Source organism: Ceratina calcarata, unplaced genomic scaffold, assembly GCF_001652005.2.
Source record: "Ceratina calcarata isolate Rehan_Ccalc_2016 unplaced genomic scaffold, ASM165200v1 scaffold579.2, whole genome shotgun sequence".
NCBI lineage: Eukaryota > Metazoa > Arthropoda > Insecta > Hymenoptera > Apidae > Ceratina > Ceratina calcarata.
This window is the reverse complement of record NW_017177008.1, coordinates 1290811-1309289: the sequence shown is the minus strand read 5'-3', so window position 1 is coordinate 1309289 and position 18479 is coordinate 1290811. Positions and strand designations below refer to the sequence as shown.

Genomic DNA, 18479 nt, shown 5'->3' with positions numbered 1-18479 from the left:
TTTAAAGGAAAATTGTGAGAACAAGACGCTGTTGCATTAAATACGCGATGCTACCTCCGTTTCCTAATCGTCTCTGTAGAACCTTTCACCGGATGTTACGATAACGCGAGTTTACTCGCATTCGTGACATCACGAGTCCCTGGACCCGGGAACGAAAGTTGTAAGATCACTCTTACTCTCGCCGGTTTGAGCGTGAAAGGAAAACTCGTTTGTTATGTGACTTGTGCACTCATTTATTGGATTTGTACCAACATATACCGGAGTAATCGTTCTCTTCTAATAATTTTATTACACCCTCTAATCTTTAGTTATAATTGTCTACGTACAAATAAATGCATACGTACAGCATAATTGCACAAGTGATCGTAATTTGCTGGTGTATCCACGTTTTCGTAAGAGGAGACTCGGAAACACTGTATTAAACATTTTTTCGCTTCATCGTAATAATACGTGTACGGTGGAAAAAAAAAAGAAAAATCTCGAGGACTCGTAGTTAGCTACGCATCGCCATATCTGGGCCAAGTAAAACTGGTTATGGAAAAGTCTCCTCGGACGTCGTGACCACTTTTCTTTCGGAGGATGACCAAACTGGTCTTCACCTTGTCACAAGGATCCGTCCTTGGGAAAAGTTAATCGCTTGATTGCGCTCCTTGTAACAATGTGCGCAGGCAAGAAATAGCTGTTTCTGTGAAAGGTTCTAGGGGGGCGGAGGGTCTACACGCCTCTCGGTATTAACCCAGCCGAGGATTTATTTTCATTTCAGGTATGCCCCAACGCATTTCCCAGCACAGAGCTCGTAAAATGGCTAGAGTATTAAGCCCAGTGTCTACTAACATCCGAGTTTCCTATTGTCGTTGAGTATCAGCGTAGACCACGAACCATTGCACCGTTTCTGTCGGAGTTTGTTAAATTTCATCGTTTTTACATTAATATTAAATTCTGGCGTGCATACGAAAGCAATTTGTAACACTATTACTACAAATATTGGGTGGGTCTAACGTTATGCACTGTGCATTAGAATAAATCGATAGGAAATAGAAAAATAGAAAATACGATGGGTCGGACGGGGGAACGGAAACGTTCGAGAATTAGGACCAGAAGACGAGAGTGAACTGAAATGAAAAATGTAAGAGAGCAGAAGCAGAAGAAATTGCTAGAAAAAAGAAGGGATCCGAAGGGAGGATGTGGACAATGTGAAACGACTGTGGTGGCCCTTCTAGGAATTCCGGATCTTCTCGCTCAAAAGGCATTTTAAGAATATCCAGTGTTCCGCCCAATACTGTAAAATTGAATTCCTTAAGATCCTGAAAGACAGAAGTGGCACGTACATCGATACCTAATATGTATACTTGAGTAGATATTGTTCATTCGACCCATGACTAAATTTGTTTATGCATTTATAGAAACAAGTATAATAGTACCTGCGGAGTAAAAATTTTGACGGTAAAATAATAAAACAGCTATATAAAATCCATTATTTAAATTGACACTGTAAATGTTTTAGTACGTTTATCTTTGATGAAAATTTACAGTGGACTTAGGTATAAGAGCAGGTAAGAACATGCAAAGGAAAAGAGAGAGAGAAGGGGGAACCATAAACCAGTTTCTCGGGGCCCAGGGATTCCTAAGGGCTCCCATCCTCGTTTCAAAGCTGTGACTAACGGTTTTCTATTGTTCCCGATCCCTCGGGAGCCCATCGGGAGGGCTTTCCAAGGGTCTACCGCTATCGCTACAGCGTTCAGCGAGCCATCGGGCCTCAGTTTCGAGTTTCCGAAAACTGAAATATTCATTTTTACACATTTCTCGTATAATATTAAAGTGTACTGATTTCAATACGTATGTACAGCAGCATTATATCACGAATTTTTAGTACATCGTCAATATAATTTTTAATGATATACGCCGACTTAAACAAATAAAATATTCACAGATTTGTCAAAATTCGGTTGTGCTTAATATTTTTGCAGGCATCTTCGTGCTCAATGTTGAAATTTCAAACTCGTTATTGATATTCAAGCGTCAGCTGTGGGCCGCGTTCAATCATGCGTGTATGCATTTTCCGGTTTCTTCTATCTTTCTCTCTTCCTCCATGGTTTTCGGTCAGAATATGGGAGTATACGTGTATCTCCTGTTGTTAAGCATCATCACGGTTTTCATTAATAGAACAGGCGTTCTTCTGTTGACTGACTCTTGGTTTCGTATTCCCATGTAGATAAAAGCGATCACGTTTACGTTTAAACAAATCTTCAGTTCTCGGTATTTCCACCTTTTTCTGTACTGTATGATAGTTTTTTATTCTGCAGAGATTTATCGTAGGAAAGTATAAAAAGTAAATTTTGTACATATCAATCTCAATATTTGACGTGTATGCGTATAACATATTAAATGCAATGTTGGTGATTTTTCTCATTCTCGCTCGTTCATCGTTAATTGAATATTTGTCCTTGCAATCGTTTTCAATTTATTCGATAGCATTAATAAATACCTTACCTTGGGCTGGCCATGCGATTTCTTCGTAGGATTTATCACGTGATAATTGCGAACGGTGGCTGTTATGAAAAATCCGAGAATCCTAACACTATGGACCACAGTTCGTCGAATTGAACGAAATAACGTTATTTTTCGCAACGAGAAAAAGCAAGCAGGGGACGCGGTGAACACTATTTAGAAAAATAGCCAGGAGTTAAACAGGGAAGAAACACCGAACAATAACTTCCCAGGCTGTTAAAAAAATATTTGTTTCATCTTCAACACACGCGATTACGTATACTATTTTTACATTCGATTAAAACGCGAACGTACGTCCGACGAGGCTCGCGGATAAAAAAAAATTGGACTGTCTCCACGGCGACGCGACTTATTTTTTAGAACCGTCCGCAAACTTCGACAGCGTCTCGCAAACGACTATGGTGTTGACGACAGCAAGCAGGTCGAACGCACTAGGAATAGTAGAGGACTCTGCGAGAAGGAGAGGGTGGCCTGCTGCTGATGCTACCCACCCCTCCAGACGGAGGGAACGGGGCTGGATGTACCTGGCAAGCGCAAGTTCCTGCCTCTCGGGATGAATATACAGTACATGTTGCGCGTCCAACCTTATCTTCTGATTTTCATCTCATTTATTCATTGCAATTTGTCTCCCTTTGATGTGCACCTAACCGATTGTGCTTTCGCCGCGTACACACATCGCTCGGGACGAGCCGCTAACGGCGACGATTACTCGCCTGTATTTAATTTCGGCCCAATTAGTTAGGCGTACATCCATTATGCATCATTATCATGTTATTATTGCTATTATCAGACTGTGGATTTTATACGTTCACAAAATGATTGTAGAGAGTATAAAGATATAAAAAGACACGTTCCGAGGTGAACAGACTTGTTCCTACGACAATAGACAGCTTTTTAAATACATATTATATACGTACTTATAATGACGTAAGCGCAGGCAGGATTCAATTATCCTTAATGTCTGCTCATTTCCGCAGCGTGTAATATAATCTTCTTATTACTTACAATTCACCTGCAGACACACACACACACAAGGTTCAAAGTGTCCCGTTACTTACTTTTAAGTATCAAACTGATTAACACTACAACCCATTCATAATTAATTACACATAAACATTTTGTAAAATTAGTACGTCCAAAAGTAGTGAGAATTTTTTATGACGTACAAAGTAAAGAATGCCTGTATAAAAATGTACAGATTATTAGAAATGCATATTATAATTCTTAAAAGATAAAACAAATGTCTGTGTGAAATGAATTTTTTAAATCAATGCCATAAATGCGAAATTTCCGCAGTGTATCAAAAGTATGAAAGAAGTATATTTTAGTCCACGGTAATTAAGGTCTTAAAATAACGCTTAATTTGGGAAAACTTTTTAGTCAAGATTAAGCACTCGAAGCCGAGGAGAGGAATCGCGCTTGCGTCCGGTTGTACACCGGGGCTCGAGGCTGCAGAGGTTGGGGTTGGAGTCGGGACCGAGGTTGGGGTAGTAGTATTCGCGGATGGGGGTGTTCGACGAATATTGACGCGTTGCAGCCAGGCGGTGGAGGTCGGTTAGCGAGTTGCCAGGAGATTCCGGGGCCAAGGGCTTTACTCCTGGGTCCCGCCGATCTGTGATGCAGATGGGAACGCACGATCCATGCATTTTTAACAACTGCATTAACGACGCATCCGAAATCTTTCGATTCAGTAAACTTTTCCTATTTGCAAACGACCGACAAATTCAATTTACTTCTGACGATTGCAATCTATGTAAAATACGACTTTCGATTGATTCATTAACTATTAGGGAAAACTATCTACTTGAAATTTCGTCTCTATTTCAATTAGGTATCGAGTAATCGGTGTAGTGCATTCACGTTCGTAAAGGTTTTATACATAGATACGTTCTCCCCATCGTATCGTACAGAGCTGGCAGCAAGTCCCGTATGCCGCTAGCGAATCAACCCCATAACGTAGCCACCCCTTGGTGCTATATCGATCCGCGAGAACCGCCGCGCCGCGTTCGACTCGTGGACCCCTCCACTATGTATCTGCAACGTACCAGAAATTTCGCCGCGAATCAACAAATCGAATAAACTAAACAGATGAATTTTTATGATTGTGCTCATGTACTGTTACTTTGTATAAATGTAGTATAAAATGAATAGCTTTTTTTTACAATTATATACACCTATGTAAGTAGTTGTGTCTTTATTTCGACAAACTAGAACCGTTTAACGTCCCTTGATGGTATCGTTATTTTGTAGTAACAACTCTATAACAATTTCTTTCTGGTTTATTCCATCTCGTTGTCTCTTGGCATTCCCATTTACTGAATAATCACGTTATCCTGCAAGCGACCCTTCTCTCCTTACGTACTTCGCATCTGTGCAATTCAAATAAGTTACTATTGAAGAGCAACCGGTGGCGAGTTTCTCCTGTCACACCCGTTACGTGGTGGACACGTGGCCCCGTAGACAGCATTATATGTTCCCATGCTCGTGGCACGTGGCCCTGTAATCCCCTCATCTGACCAAGTACCCCCTTATATTGTTGGGAGCCCGACTCGCCCCCGGGTGCTGGTCATGCTATTTAATATTTCTCGATCGAGAGGGGTCGGTTTTGGCCATGCACGATCGGCGCCCCCTCCCCCCCATCCTTTTCGATTAATTTTCGGACGCGGCTCGACAAAGCCCAGAGGGGGTAAAGGAGAGAACAGCTGGCATCGAGACAGGAATCGAGCACAATGCGCCCCTAAATTCGTTCTATTCCCCCTAAATCATCGTCATTTTCTGCTCCCTGGATCATCCCGACGCGTGCTGCGCACACGTTCATTATATACATATGTAATATAACACATATATGTAAATACATACATACATTTATGTATGAGCATACACACAGGCTGCGTTAAGCTTATGCTTATATTGTATACTGCTTTATTATCGCAGCTACCACGCGCTGCATTTTAAGAATATGAATATCAATCAGACACATAATTATATTTGCATTATTTTATAGTATGCAAATACTTTCTATATTTGCATATTGATTGATGCAGACTCATCGCCATTCACTATACTTGAGTAACAATTTACGTAGATACAGTTTCTTTACAGAACTCGATCCGCGTCAATCGTCTACTACAATACGTATATAGTCATTATTTCAGAGTTACCCTGTATATGATAGCAGATGGTTTCGAGCAGCTGCACCTAAGAAGAACAGCCAGACGAGGGGGGAAAAAGGAAGGAATAAAAGGGAGAAAGGGGGGCGAGAGATCGTGGAACGTGCGCAACCCTCGACAATTTCACCGAAAAAACCCGTACGCGTGGCTTTTGCTCATCGGGAAACCCCGAGAAAATGTACCTGTTGTGTTACCACTCTACAATGATCCCGTCGTGATCTTATGGTAATAGGAACAGAAATCCGATCTCCTCAAAGATTGTCCTAACTATAATTAAAATATCGACGCCTGTCCGAAATTTTGTAAATAAATAATTATTATCATGTATAAGTGTAGCAAAATTTGAAAGAAATCGAGGGCCTCGTTTTCTAGTCATGAAGTTAAGATGAACTAAAAATGATTCGAATTTTATGGAATATTGAACCGTTTTTACGAAATCATATTTCAATCTTTTTCTTTTCTTGTTCAACCAGCTTCCCGCATTTCTAGCATTTTTGTTTTTCTTTTTTTTTATTTGTTATTGAAAGCGATCCGATGCGTTCTAAATGGTGATAACAGTAGCAAACGTTAAATAGTTGACAGCAGCTGCGGAAAAAAAGAGGGCAGATGTTCTTTCTCGCGTTCGACAGCTTCTGGTTTCTGTTTAACCGCCATATGGATGAACTTGCTCTTAAGTAGACGCATATACTTGTGTATTTCCCCAGAAATTTTATTTTACTCGAGATATGTTATGCGTTATCGTTAAAATTCTTTCCCTCAGAGAATCAGGCGAGCGTAAGGTGCCACAGCGAATTATTACTGCACGCTTGACCATGAATGATGATATAAATTTGCTTAAAGCGATTAGATATATTCATTTAGAGCATGCATCCAGAAATGCATTGAACGTGAGAGACGCTTTATACAGGGTGTCTCACTTATCTATCCCAGTCCGAATAACTCCGTTATATTTATATATAGAAAAATGTTTCGGGAGAAAGTCGTCGTACTTAAAAGAGAACACGAGACAGTGAGAGTGAAGGCCATCTCAAGGAATTATTTTTCGAGATTTCAGACAGCACTCCTTTAAATGGAATCATATCATTTTTAATAGACCACTCAACGCAGTTCGTTACATTCTCTAGGTATAAATGGTACATACGTACGATTGAATCAGATTGTACAGGTGTTAAGGGACACCCTGTACACGAATGCACTCCCGGATCGGCTTTGGGGTGGTTACCATGGTGACCGATCACCGAGGCCCGGGAAATCCGGCAACGACCGCCGCAGCCTACCTGCAAAATCACATTGCGTCCGAACGATCCAAAGAGTTCCAATCATTCTCCGTTAACACCTTCCGGTTATGTACAAAATAACACGTCGGATATACGTGGACACTCTTCAAATTAAATTAAACATAAGTTATCCGGTTACGATAACAAAAAAAAATTAATATAAGACACAGCATTATTAGTAATGCAGTTTCATTTTAAGATATCTGTAAAATGTGACTTAAAACAATTAATACCATTATAATATTACAATGTGTTGAATTCTTTTTATATTTCTTATTCATATTTTAAATCATTTTGGGAAGAATCATTCTACAAAAGTACCATGCGTGTCGTGTGAAATCAATTAAAAGACACGAATCAACGGTAATATTCCAACATTTTATTTAGAAAAGGTAAATAACAGTTGATTGTAAATAAAATATTTCGTTGTTGTATATTAATGATTATAAAAAATAGTTTAATTATAGTACAAAATTATCTCGTATTCGAAATTTACATCCCGTTATAAGCTGGACCACCGCCTCCTTCCGGTACTACCCAATTGATATTCTGGCTGGGGTCCTTGATGTCACAAGTTTTGCAGTGAATACAATTTTGTGCATTTATTTGCAGCCTTTCGCCGTTCGAAGTCTCCAGAGGCACGAACTCGTATACACCTAAAACAGGCGCCCATGCAACAAGCTTAATAAAATAAACCCAATAAATGTCGCAATTAAAACGAATGTAATCCCGTTTCGAAGGTCGAATCCATGACCTTTGCTAGACAGTCGATAACCTCGACCCCACCAGTCCAGACGTTTCAGAGTTATCCTGTAGGAAAACAACCCCAGAGCTCCGAGCTCCTCCCCGTTTCCCCGACAACGGAACTCTCTGGGAGAAGGAAGAGAAGGAAAGAAAAAGGATACACACATAGGTGTGTACAATCAATCAAATAAGTTACGATTATACTTATCTGAACACTTTTCTACTGCTGCTACGCAGTGATCCATTTGAAAAGCTCTATTATCTACACTTAAAACAGTACTAGTTTCATTATAAAATTGATCACTTAAAAAAAATTTGAAAACTCAGAGCCACACATACATCACGTAGCAGTACTGTACAAATTAAAGATTATTAGAATAAAGTTAATCTGGAACACATTACGCTTTCAATTGACAATTCTCTGAGTCACTGTACGTATTGATCTCACATATCTTTTAATTATAAAATCGGTTTAATAAGCTGTGTAGTCTCTACCTGGCCATGAATTATTCGTTCAAGTTTTTCTATCGACGGACAAGGGGACAACTTATGGACGCATATACATCACGTGCATGTAATGGAGGTTGTTGGCCACGAATTTCGGGAACTTGCGAATCCGATTGAGCAGAGGGTGGCGTCTAGCCGCGAGGGGCGTCCGGGTGGCTCAAGTTCAAGGACGCGTCGGTCGATAAACCCAGACGGAATCGGAAGAGGTGGGAGGAACCAAATCGAAATAAAAGAAGAGGAGCGAGGAATGAAAATCAACTCTGCTGCTATCTCTTATTATACTTTAAGAGTTTTTTCATTATTTGTACGTAGGATCGTGTAATAAATTTTTAATTCTTATAAAATATTAATTGAGATATTGAGCTGTCTCAGTTCTGATGACTCAACTTGCACACAAGGTGATTTTCGTAACGTGACGACTTCAAACAACTAAGTCATTAATCGTAAAAAAATGTTCCAACAGCACAGAATGTGCTGCAATTATTTCATCGTTTCACTTTTCCAGCGAAATACGAAGATCGCCTTCATTTTATAAATGCCTGATATTTCTTACTGAATTTAGTTAGACAATCGCGCTATGATTGTAACATCGTTGTAGTGGAATGACTCTATATTTAATTAAAGGATAATATAAAACTTTTCTTTACTTACCAGCTGGACAGAATCGACCCTCAGGCCCTGCGAATTTAGCTAAATTCATTTTTACTGGAATACTGTCGTCGGCCAAAGTCAGATGGGGTGGTTGATCTCCTTCATGATTGGTACCAGTAAGAGCTACCGATGATAACAGGTCGAAAGAAACCTCGTTGTCCGGTTTCGGGTATTCTATGGGCGTGCACTCGGATGCTGACTTCAATTTCTTGTAATCCGGCCCTAATAAACATACAAAAAGTGCGATACATCAGATTAGACAATAAGCAAAGGCGATACGATACAACTCGATACTACTGGATATACTTGATTTTCGAACTCGATATACGAAATCAAAATTACCTCCATGGGAGAGGGTCCATGGTTCTCTTCCCCCGATCAGCATGGAAAACCCAGAGTACAACACACCTCCATATATTCCAAGACTTGTGTGAAAACTAGGCCTCATATTTCGCACAGCCTTCAGCTCCTTGTAAATCCAACTGTTCTTGATTTTTTCGGTATAGGTAACAGGTTCTAAGCCCTTCGTCGGTGACGGATTACTCTCAGTGTTAATTATTGCTTCGACCACGCTCTCTGCAGCGAGCATCCCGCTCTTCATAGCGTTGTGCGTTCCCTTCACCTTAGGCACATTTAGAAATCCCGCGGTGCAGCCGATTAGGCAACCACCGGGAAATTGTAGCTTCGGAAGGGATTGAAGACCGCCCTCGACCAGTGCTCTTGCACCATACGCAATTCTGTGTTTCAAATTCAACTAGCTTGAAGTCGACATTAACAAAATGGTCCAGTGATCAATATGCATATTAACATCACACTTACAATAAGTTAGTCTCATCAATGATATCATGAGTCATACTCGAAATAACGGATTATGCTTTGTAATTAAAGTCGAATACTGTAAAATTTAAGTTTTCAGTTCAAGTTATAAGTGATAAAATTTTTCTTTAAAATGATACAATGACTGGCTTTTAAATGTTAGGCTTTGAAAGAACAGCGACGAAATCTGCTATCCGATATAAGTGTAGCTTATATGATTACCTCTTGCCTCCTTCCAGCACGGGCCTGATACTGGGATGCAGCTTGTATCTTTGAAACTCTTTGAAGGGATGCAAATAAGGATTTGAGTAATCTAAACCGATAACGAAACCGATAGCAATAAGGGGAGTATCCTCGTTGAGATGGTACAGAAAAGAGCCACCGTAAGTGTCTTTCGTTAGGGGCCAACCAATGGTATGCTCCACAGTACCCGGTCTATGCTTCTCCGGGTTTATTTCCCAAATCTAACAACACCATCGATTTTAACCCACTAACTAACGAGCTCAATTCTCATTTCATTATATATATTCTTCCAAATTTCTGGCCACCATCGAACGTTCGTTACCTCCTTCAAACCAATTCCATATGTCTGTGGCTCGCAATCTTTCCTTAAGTTCAGCTTCCTCGAAACCTGTTTCGTTAGATGGCCATGGCATCCCTCGGCGAAGATGGTGCACTTAGCATGCAATTCCATTCCTCGTTCAAAAGTGTCCTTAGGTGAGCCGTCCTTAGCAATACCGACGTCGTTTGTAGCGATCCCTTTAACGGAACCGTCCTCATGATAGAGAACTTCCGCTGCAGCGTATCCAGGGTACAATTCGACACCCATCGCCTCAGCTTGTTCGCCCAACCACGCCACGACATGACCTAATCTAAAATGACAATGATCTATAGATTCCATATGATTTATGAGATGTTAAAAATCTTACCTAACTATGTAGTTTCCATGATTGTACATGGGCATTCCTTTCAAAATCGGTATTGGTATCCTACTCTTCTCAGTTAGGAACGCAAATTTATCTTTAGTGACTGGAGTCTTTAATGGAGCTCCTAATTCTTTCCAATTGGGAAACAATTCATTTAGTGCTACAGGATCCAAGCAAGCCCCGCTGAGTATATGACCTCCAATAGTAGATGCTTTTTCAACTACTGTGACTTTTAGATCTTTCCCATGCTTTTCGCCTAATTTGCGAGCTTGAATGGCTGCAGACAGCCCTGCTGGTCCACCTCCAACGATCAAGATGTCGGTTTCGTCTACATATCTTTCCATACTCACGTCTGAAATATTTATTTATATTATATTATTATATTATATCCATTATGAAATTAATAAGAATCATTCATACGTATCAATATTCGATATTACCTTTCCATCTCGAATCTGTTTCTCTGGGCACAACGGTATAATGGGTCGTAATTTTTGGGAAGATTGATTCTTGGGAATAGGCTCTCTGAACGATCCATTTGATCCTCTGTACTGCCAAAGAAAATAGAATATTAGTATTGCATCTTCGAAATAAAATCGATATTGATTTTATAAAAAATTTTACAGATATTTAATATTTCCTAACGGTTTACTCAAAAGTACAAGTAGTTACATTAGTTTGTTTAAGATTATTTGCAATTGTAAGTAACTTTCATCTTCAACCGATATATGTATGTTTGCTTATGGACATATACATAGCCTTATAAGTATTTGTCTTTTACAGTGTAAAGTCCATCAGATATATATGCCAGATAAGATTGCATATTTTTATTATGCACTTCAAGCATATTAACTCTGTATCATATTTAAAGAAGATATATTTAGAAAACCGTACATAGAATATTAATGTAATCATAAACTAAAATTGTTAAATGTACAGTTCAAAATTAGAGCAAGTCTTTCAATTTATTTTGTATATGTCTAAGTATGTCACCCAGTATGCTATTAAAAAGGCAATTCTTAATATTACAATGAGATTAAATATTTTCTTCAGTTATTCTTATTATTAACGAACTTACGATTGGTTGATGAATTAAATGTAACACGGGCCATAATTGCACATAACAATTGCAATAACTGAACTGTTTTATTGTATAACGATACCGGTCAATCGTATATTGTACACTATGTGTATGTAATAATCAGTAATCAGAGTCATCAAAAGTCATTAACTTTCACGACCAGCTGTTGCTTCGAGTTTGTTCTGCAATCAGCCAGCCAAAAGTCAAAACACACTGAACGATTCAGTCTGAACCAACACTGAACCCACTGAACAAAGTTAAAACTATAGACTTTTATATACCATGGACTTGAAGGACGGAGCATTGCCTGCGGTATTTTGTGACAGAAGACGGAAGGGGTATCCGAGATGTGAGCCATTTTCTAGGAGCGATTAGTGGCGTTCTCTTCATGTAGCGTCCGCGCCCACGTCGCGTATCTCCATGGTAACGGCCAGATTGGGCCAGATGCCAGATTCTGTAATGACCGTGTCGGCGAACCGAAGGATGTAAAATTTGGTGGTTAGGGTTGAATGAACGAAATGTGCCGAATAAGATCTATATTCATTTATACAGTATGCTTTTTACTGCTCATGTTGTTTCTCTTATTCTACATACTGGGAGCGGCTCGCTACGTTACAGATTTCGAGGAAAATACTTGCGACATGACATACATGTTTGAGTACCCACAGTACGTGGTACGTAAATGCGCAATTTTTCGATTAACGAATTGACGATTGACGCTTTGTGTAACTTCATTTCACTTTACTTCAATACCTACCTCCAACTATGATAAATCGATCGTATAGATACGTAAAAATTTTAAACGACTCTTTACCACGTTGCTATATTATCAGAGAATTTCCTTGGACAATGAAATAGAACAGCGGTATCCAAGGTACGGATTGTATGCGTACGGAGAAGGTTTTGTCACCGAGAAGCTCAGAAGAATGTTTTTCTCAGGGATACCGGTACTCTTTATACCAGGCAACGTTGGATCTCATGAACAAGGTTCTGAACGTGTTCTCACGCTTCCGCCGCCGACGAAAGTATACGTCAACAGACTTGATAATTGTTGTTTTTCTACGTGTTCCGTGTCTAGTGAGGTCCCTGGCATCTGTAAGTCTGAGGAAAAGTTTAAACGACAGAACTCCGTTTCACTTTGATTATTTCACTGTATCATTGGGCAAGGATTATTCCGCTTTGTACGGAGGTACGAACAAAAGTGAACCAGGCTCCAGATTAAGGGATGCGAGAAAATGGGAACACTAATCAAGTTATTGATTCAAGGTGTACTAATGGATGAGACAACGTACGTATCGCACTGTATACGGAAGATATTAAGCTTGTATAAAACCAACGTAGAAAGCATCGTGCTAATCGGACACTCCATGGTAAATATGACGACGACGATGACGACGACGATGAGTACGACGACGCATGTTGCGGTTATGGGTGTCGGACGATGGGCCGTGTTGCAACTGCGTTTATTCCCCTTCTTTTTATTCACAGGGAGGAATCATAGCTAAAGGTTCTCTCGTCATGACGCCAAATGTAAATGCCAGCGTTGCAAGTATCATTTTTACTTTAGCTACTCCTCATATACCTACATTGGTGTTGGACCATACTTTCGCCAGCTATTATCACAATTTGGAGGACCGTTTGAGCGCGATAAAAGATGCTGGGACGAGCGTGATATCGATAGGAGGTGGACCACGCGATATTCTAATAACACCGACACAGACTTTGGACACAACGGCCAATATCAATGTTATTTCAAACACTGTACCCGCCGTCTGGAAATCTACGGATCATCTGAGCATACTATGGTGCAAGCAGTTGGTCTTCTCTGTTGTACGTTCTTTGTTTGATTGCGTCAGTTACGCTCAAAGACAGGCGAGGATATTTCCCAAGTCCGAAGAGAGAATCCGGGCATTATCGTATCATCTTAATCATGTAAGAACAACAACTGATCAGTAAAAGTTGAATTTTATACGCGTGCTATAATATGCGCTGGCTTATGCTGACTACCACCAATGACGACGACAACGACGACGATGACAACGACGACGAAACTAAACATCGAACGATTTTACAGCGTGCCTCTGGGAAAAAGTTCTATTCCTATAAAGAGAAAATACAATTCGAATTTGGTGGTGAGTGGATAGAGAATATTCAAAGAAATTATGCGTGGAGTAACGAAAACTTGTCTAAAAGGACGTCCCCTGTTTATCTTATGATTAGATTGAACGGACAACCAGATCATTTAACTATCGATACTACAAATTTAGAAACTAAGGATTGGTTGTTCGTATGTTCAGCATCCAGTGTACAGGGACAATCGAGAGTTTGGTAATATAACATTTTTCATGCAGATTCCAATCGCGTCATCGCATCAGCGAGTATCCACTCAATGCGACAACGGTCGTACCTTTACGTTCGTTTTAGCAACTGGGGCTGGAATTTGACGAATAGAACGAGGATCATGCCGGATCCGCTCAAACATCGACTTAGAAAAACGGTCGACTTGGATCTTCAAGATTTGCTAAAATATTCTGGCGTAACGCACGTTGTAGTAAGAATTCTGCCGGATAGTTTAGAAGACCATGTTGTTACGGTTAACGTTGATTTGTATTCGTACGATGCAAGAGTGATCGGACCAATCGGAGGTAACGGTTTACTGAAAGATCTATTGACAAAGCCTAAAGTCAGAAGATCTGATCTCGGTCATGTCAGATATTACGTCTTGTTCGGCGAGTTTATAAACACCGTGACGGTTGAATTGAAAGTACGATCGGAATGTACTGACCCGAAACATGCGATGGTCGAATTGCAAGAGCCATGGAGCGTGGGAGTTTCACAAATTCAATTTTTTACAGTCGTGTAAGTATATTTCAAGTACTGATCATAGTCGTATGTATGACAAGAGTTTATTGCATACTTTCTCTCTCTCTCTCTCACACACACACACACACACGTACACAAACATACATACATACATACACATACACAGGGATAACGGGCCGAAAACGATGAAAGTTCAGACGAGACCCAGACAGCCTGACGTTTTTCCAAGTCTAAGATTAACTTTGGATCCTGCGTGTTCTTATATGATAGATATTAAAAAAGCAGGTATCATAGATCGAATATCTTGCATCGTGAGGGATCGTTGGCACCTCTTATATACGACTGCCGTTGCCTTACTGTTGTTAATTTTATCTACGAGAATTACTCATGGCCACGAGAGAACTCCGATACTGGTAATCACGATATGTCTCTCGTTCTGTTACGAGTTGACGTTCGAATGTCTCGTCGCTTCGGCGATTCTCTGCGTGTTCACAATTGGGCTGTGCTGTTCCGTCGTACTCCTCGGTTCGTTGGCCCATAGTATCGCCGTTAGGTAAGGTGATCTCTTATTTCGCGTTTACATCGCGTCTCGAATCTACTGTGGCTGTGATCGTGTGGCTGTCTGTCAATTTTCAGATTTCTCGCCCGCGCAATTGCATTTTCAACGACCTGGTCCGACTGGCTGCTCGGAGGATTGAACCAGTTACCGTTCATCACCGCGCTTCTTGTTCTTTCTTTAATTCCTGCTACTTGCGGAGCTCTGGCCATGATAGTTTCGGTGTTTTTGTATTTCTTGAACTTGACGAGAATGTACGAGGATTATTTGGAAGAATTGTTAATGGGTTCGTTACGACAACACTTCAGTTGGATGGCGCGATTCCGAAGCACTAAAAATAACAACGAGGAACGACACGACAACGACGACAACGAGGACACGAAACAAAAGATATTTAATCATCTTTTATTCTTTTTACTTTGGTGTCTTACCGCTATACCGGCTGTTCCCTCTGCACTCGTTTGGGCAAGAAATTTCAGGTTTGTTGTCGTTATTATTATTGTTAATTCTACGCGCGATCTGAACAAATGTCAATTCTTACCAAGTTCAAATTCAGATTTTAAATGGCTGTTTCATTTCATTCAGCTATGACATGAGGCTGTCCAACGAAGATCCTCTACTGCTACAAAGCTGGATACTTTTGGTAACGTACAGTACAATGGGATGGGTACAGATTCCGTCTAATGATCGTAAAATTCGATCCCAAATACTCTCCAGTATATTATGTTTCTTGGGATGGGTCGTATTGTTGATGGGAGCAACGCCCCGTCCATCTTTTTGTCAATACTATGTACCACCCGTTATGGCCTTAGCTATCGGTACTGTTGCTCTGAATTTCATTTTCCTTTAGAGTACTACTACTTATTTTTTACGGATTTTAAGAACAATTAATTTCGCCGCACAGTCGGTAATGTTAATAATATTTTACGGTAATGTTGACGAATACGGACGGATTACGCGTCGACTGTAAATATCGGAACATTAGGAGCTAATAAAATAAATATACTCGAACTTGTAACACAAGTGCAGAATGAACAATCATCAAACTTACCGCTGCTACTACTATTACTACTACTACTACCGACTAACTATATTCATGTTTTATTGAATGAACAACTGCAGTCTATGTAATTGGAACAAAAAAAGTACTTGATTGTACGCCAAACAATAGATTTATTATTTATAAGAGACATTTACAGTTTTTATACCCTTATTTAATCATAGTCTACGTCGTTAGTTATCCCGTTGTGTAAGGGTATCGTGTGCTAGTCTTCCTTTAATCCATTTTTGTGGTGTGGAAAAAGTTGTAAACTAAACGAAATCATCATTTATTTACTCGTCTTCGATCGTCGGTCGTTCAGGTAATTGAATCGGTATAAAACATTTGAAATGAAACGTACATGTGTATACACACGCATGTATGTATGCATGTTTACTGATCTCGAGATAATGATACGCACAATCGTGTAAATTACCAAACAGGATCAAAAAATTATCAGAATATACGTAATGCAATTATGATAAAGATACGGCAGTAATCTAACTTTACGTGTTAATAGTATAATGCCCATTCGTTTTCTTGCAAAAATGTATCTACTACTTCCTTCATCGCCAAATTAGGGATCAACTGATCCTGAGTTAAGCGAACTCTAGTGACTGGATCGAAGTGTCCCACCCTTTGCAAATGCTCCTCGATATCTTTTCGCTCGTACGTGATCCCACTGGGTGTAATTACGGGCTCTTGTAAAATTTCAAAACTAATCTTCCCACACAAATAGTCAGGTACTTCCCTCTTCTATTTCGCGCGCGCGTTCATAAAAACACGAAGAAAAGTGTAATTAATTCATTCGTACATATGTGAGCGCCTTTGCGCGATGTTTTTCTAAACTCGTGCATGAACTCACCCTTCTTCTTTCGTCGACTTTCGCGAACAAATCATTCAGATGAGCCATACACGTATCTCTCTTTTCTTCGATCTCCTCCTTCTTTCTTGTGAACTCGATGGACGCGGCTTCTCCACTTGTACACCCACCATCTGTATCTGCCGCCGCTGCCGCCGCCGCTGCCACCGCCGCAGCGTTACAACTCTCCTGTTCTTTGAGATTGGCCAAAGTTCTTTCGGCATCCTCCAGTATCAATTGATTCAAATACGACTGTAATTCGATGTCTTGCGCGATTCTCTGCTCTTCTCTCAATTGGAAGCGACGTTTCCGCGCCTGCCTTAAAATGCTGGTCATGTCATCTCCGTAGTTTAACTTTTGCTCTTTGGCCAGGTCCACAGCTACACCCCGTTCCAGTCCCATATCGGATCGGATCACGTGACCACGTGAAGAACGATGATTTCACCCAGCCATGAAAATCGTGTCAACATTCGACATAAAAAGAACAATCGCAAAATATTTCTACAGTACGGTCTATACTAACGTCCCGAGCCGCGGACGCCGCGGTACGCCGAGTAAAGTTTCGTCTTAGGCAAGTTGTAAACAGATGCAATAATCTTTCCCGGCGGAGAAGAAAACCAGGATGGTAAGATCCAGGTGGTAATGAGCGAAAACGTAGCGTAAACATACCTCTTTGCAAATGTTTAACAGCTTCGTCGAAGAGCTCCATTTCAAGGAGAGCTAGACCCAAGAAAAAATGACCTTTCACCAAACACGGGTCGATATCGAGAGCACGTCTGCAGTCTAGACAGGACGATTCCCATCGTTTCAATTTCAGGTTACACAGCGCTCGGTTCGTAAAGTATAGCGCTTGGGTTGGATTTTTAATCTGTAGCAACGAGATGCAATGTCGTCGTAACTTGCCTGCATAGAGTCATAGTTGCACTCACAATTGCTTTGGTGTAGCAGTGCGACGCGTCCTCGTATTTATGAAGATTAAAAAGACGATTCCCTTCTTCCTTCAGCTCCTTGTCGGAGAGGTTGGCGGTCGTGTACATCTTACTCATTTTGGCATCAAATCTTGTGCCCGTGGCGTACACGTTTCCACATATGTCTGTTCACGTCGGACCGTTTGGACGACGTTCCTTACTCTCGGGGAAGGTATGACCGCGAGGACTCCGCCGATGAACCGACCAACGAAATAATAAAAGAGGACTGCCTTGACCGCTTAACCCTAGAAAACGAGTGTACGCAACTACGTTTTTCGGTTCTCCTTCCTATCGCTAGACTTGTCGATCATTGACCAAAGTGCGACAGTACGACAGTACGACAAGGAAGTACACAACGGGAAGTGGCATTACAGAGATGCCAGTTTGAGCACGGGAACCAACGAGAATTACCCTTTCCACTTGCGCACATTATCACACCGTATCCGTGTGTTCGGCTCAAGTTCGGCTTAGTAGAGAGAGAAAGCGAAACATCAGTCTGTCGCCCATGCTCCTGACGAGATAAGATCCGAGCAGCGTGCAGCCAACTGACG

General features: G+C 40.6%; 4 protein-coding genes across 8 annotated transcripts in view; 1 reads left to right on the top strand and 3 right to left on the bottom strand.

Moving 5' to 3' along the window:
• brat (tripartite motif-containing protein brain tumor) overlaps positions 1 to 3749 on the bottom strand; it is a 24530-nt gene extending 20781 nt beyond the window's left edge. Inside the window, exon 1 of the mRNA XM_026817434.1 lies at positions 2491 to 3749. The gene's annotated coding sequence lies outside the window, so the exon portion shown is untranslated. The remainder of the gene's footprint in view (positions 1 to 2490) is intronic.
• Positions 3750 to 7362: 3613 nt separating this feature from the next.
• Positions 7363 to 12110, bottom strand: Etf-QO (electron transfer flavoprotein-ubiquinone oxidoreductase). 3 transcript variants are annotated; one of them, XM_026817466.1, is made up of 8 exons: positions 11962 to 12110; positions 11040 to 11150; positions 10603 to 10951; positions 10239 to 10545; positions 9896 to 10137; positions 9200 to 9594; positions 8858 to 9079; positions 7363 to 7611 (listed from the first exon to the last, which is right to left on the bottom strand). In XM_026817466.1, exons 1-8 carry the CDS (start codon positions 12068 to 12070, stop codon positions 7448 to 7450), a joined length of 1899 nt encoding a protein of 632 aa, XP_026673267.1. In that variant the 5' UTR covers positions 12071 to 12110; the 3' UTR covers positions 7363 to 7447. The 3 variants fall into 3 exon arrangements, with proteins under 3 accessions (XP_026673267.1, XP_026673268.1, XP_017887860.1); XM_026817467.1 differs by having other exon boundaries at positions 11040 to 11145; positions 11962 to 12027; XM_018032371.2 differs by lacking the exon at positions 11962 to 12110 and adding an exon at positions 11678 to 11943.
• On the top strand, positions 12085 to 16247 carry PGAP1 (GPI inositol-deacylase). 3 transcript variants are annotated; one of them, XM_026817460.1, is made up of 10 exons: positions 12085 to 12354; positions 12466 to 12667; positions 12759 to 12869; positions 12947 to 13050; positions 13169 to 13612; positions 13755 to 13812; positions 14032 to 14539; positions 14670 to 15056; positions 15140 to 15538; positions 15645 to 16247. In XM_026817460.1, exons 1-10 carry the CDS (start codon positions 12190 to 12192, stop codon positions 15907 to 15909), a joined length of 2643 nt encoding a protein of 880 aa, XP_026673261.1. In that variant the 5' UTR covers positions 12085 to 12189; the 3' UTR covers positions 15910 to 16247. The 3 variants fall into 3 exon arrangements, with proteins under 3 accessions (XP_026673261.1, XP_026673260.1, XP_017887892.1); XM_026817459.1 differs by having other exon boundaries at positions 12086 to 12354; positions 13755 to 14008; positions 14105 to 14539; XM_018032403.2 differs by having other exon boundaries at positions 12087 to 12354; positions 12514 to 12667; positions 13755 to 14008; positions 14105 to 14539.
• On the bottom strand, positions 16213 to 18277 carry STUB1 (STIP1 homology and U-box containing protein 1). The gene is made up of 4 exons (XM_018032414.2): positions 17890 to 18277; positions 17630 to 17828; positions 16964 to 17340; positions 16213 to 16854 (listed from the first exon to the last, which is right to left on the bottom strand). The coding sequence occupies exons 1-4, from the start codon at positions 18004 to 18006 to the stop codon at positions 16612 to 16614; spliced, it is 936 nt and encodes a 311-aa protein (XP_017887903.1). The 5' UTR covers positions 18007 to 18277; the 3' UTR covers positions 16213 to 16611.
• Between the last annotated feature and the right edge of the window lie 202 nt (positions 18278 to 18479).

What these genes read in the sequence shown, in the direction of transcription:
- PGAP1 (XM_026817459.1), top strand. Translation starts at nt 12,190, where the DNA reads ATGAACGAAATGTGCCGAATAAGATCTATATTCATTTATACAGTATGC. An exon ending in TTATTCCGCTTTGTACGGAG is followed by an intron (nt 12,870 to 12,946) that starts GTACGAACAAAA and finishes TATTGATTCAAG; the next exon opens with GTGTACTAATGGATGAGACA. An exon ending in ATTCAATTTTTTACAGTCGT is followed by an intron (nt 14,540 to 14,669) that starts GTAAGTATATTT and finishes ACACATACACAG; the next exon opens with GGATAACGGGCCGAAAACGA.
- Etf-QO (XM_026817466.1), bottom strand. Translation starts at nt 12,070, where the DNA reads ATGAAGAGAACGCCACTAATCGCTCCTAGAAAATGGCTCACATCTCGG. An exon ending in CTCCGTCCTTCAAGTCCATG is followed by an intron (nt 11,151 to 11,961) that starts GTATATAAAAGT and finishes TTTCTTTGGCAG; the next exon opens with TACAGAGGATCAAATGGATC. An exon ending in ATGGAATTGGTTTGAAGGAG is followed by an intron (nt 10,138 to 10,238) that starts GTAACGAACGTT and finishes TGGTGTTGTTAG; the next exon opens with ATTTGGGAAATAAACCCGGA.
- STUB1 (XM_018032414.2), bottom strand. Translation starts at nt 18,006, where the DNA reads ATGAGTAAGATGTACACGACCGCCAACCTCTCCGACAAGGAGCTGAAG. An exon ending in TGTTAAACATTTGCAAAGAG is followed by an intron (nt 17,341 to 17,629) that starts GTATGTTTACGC and finishes AACGGGGTGTAG; the next exon opens with CTGTGGACCTGGCCAAAGAG. An exon ending in AAGTCGACGAAAGAAGAAGG is followed by an intron (nt 16,855 to 16,963) that starts GTGAGTTCATGC and finishes CGCGCGAAATAG; the next exon opens with AAGAGGGAAGTACCTGACTA.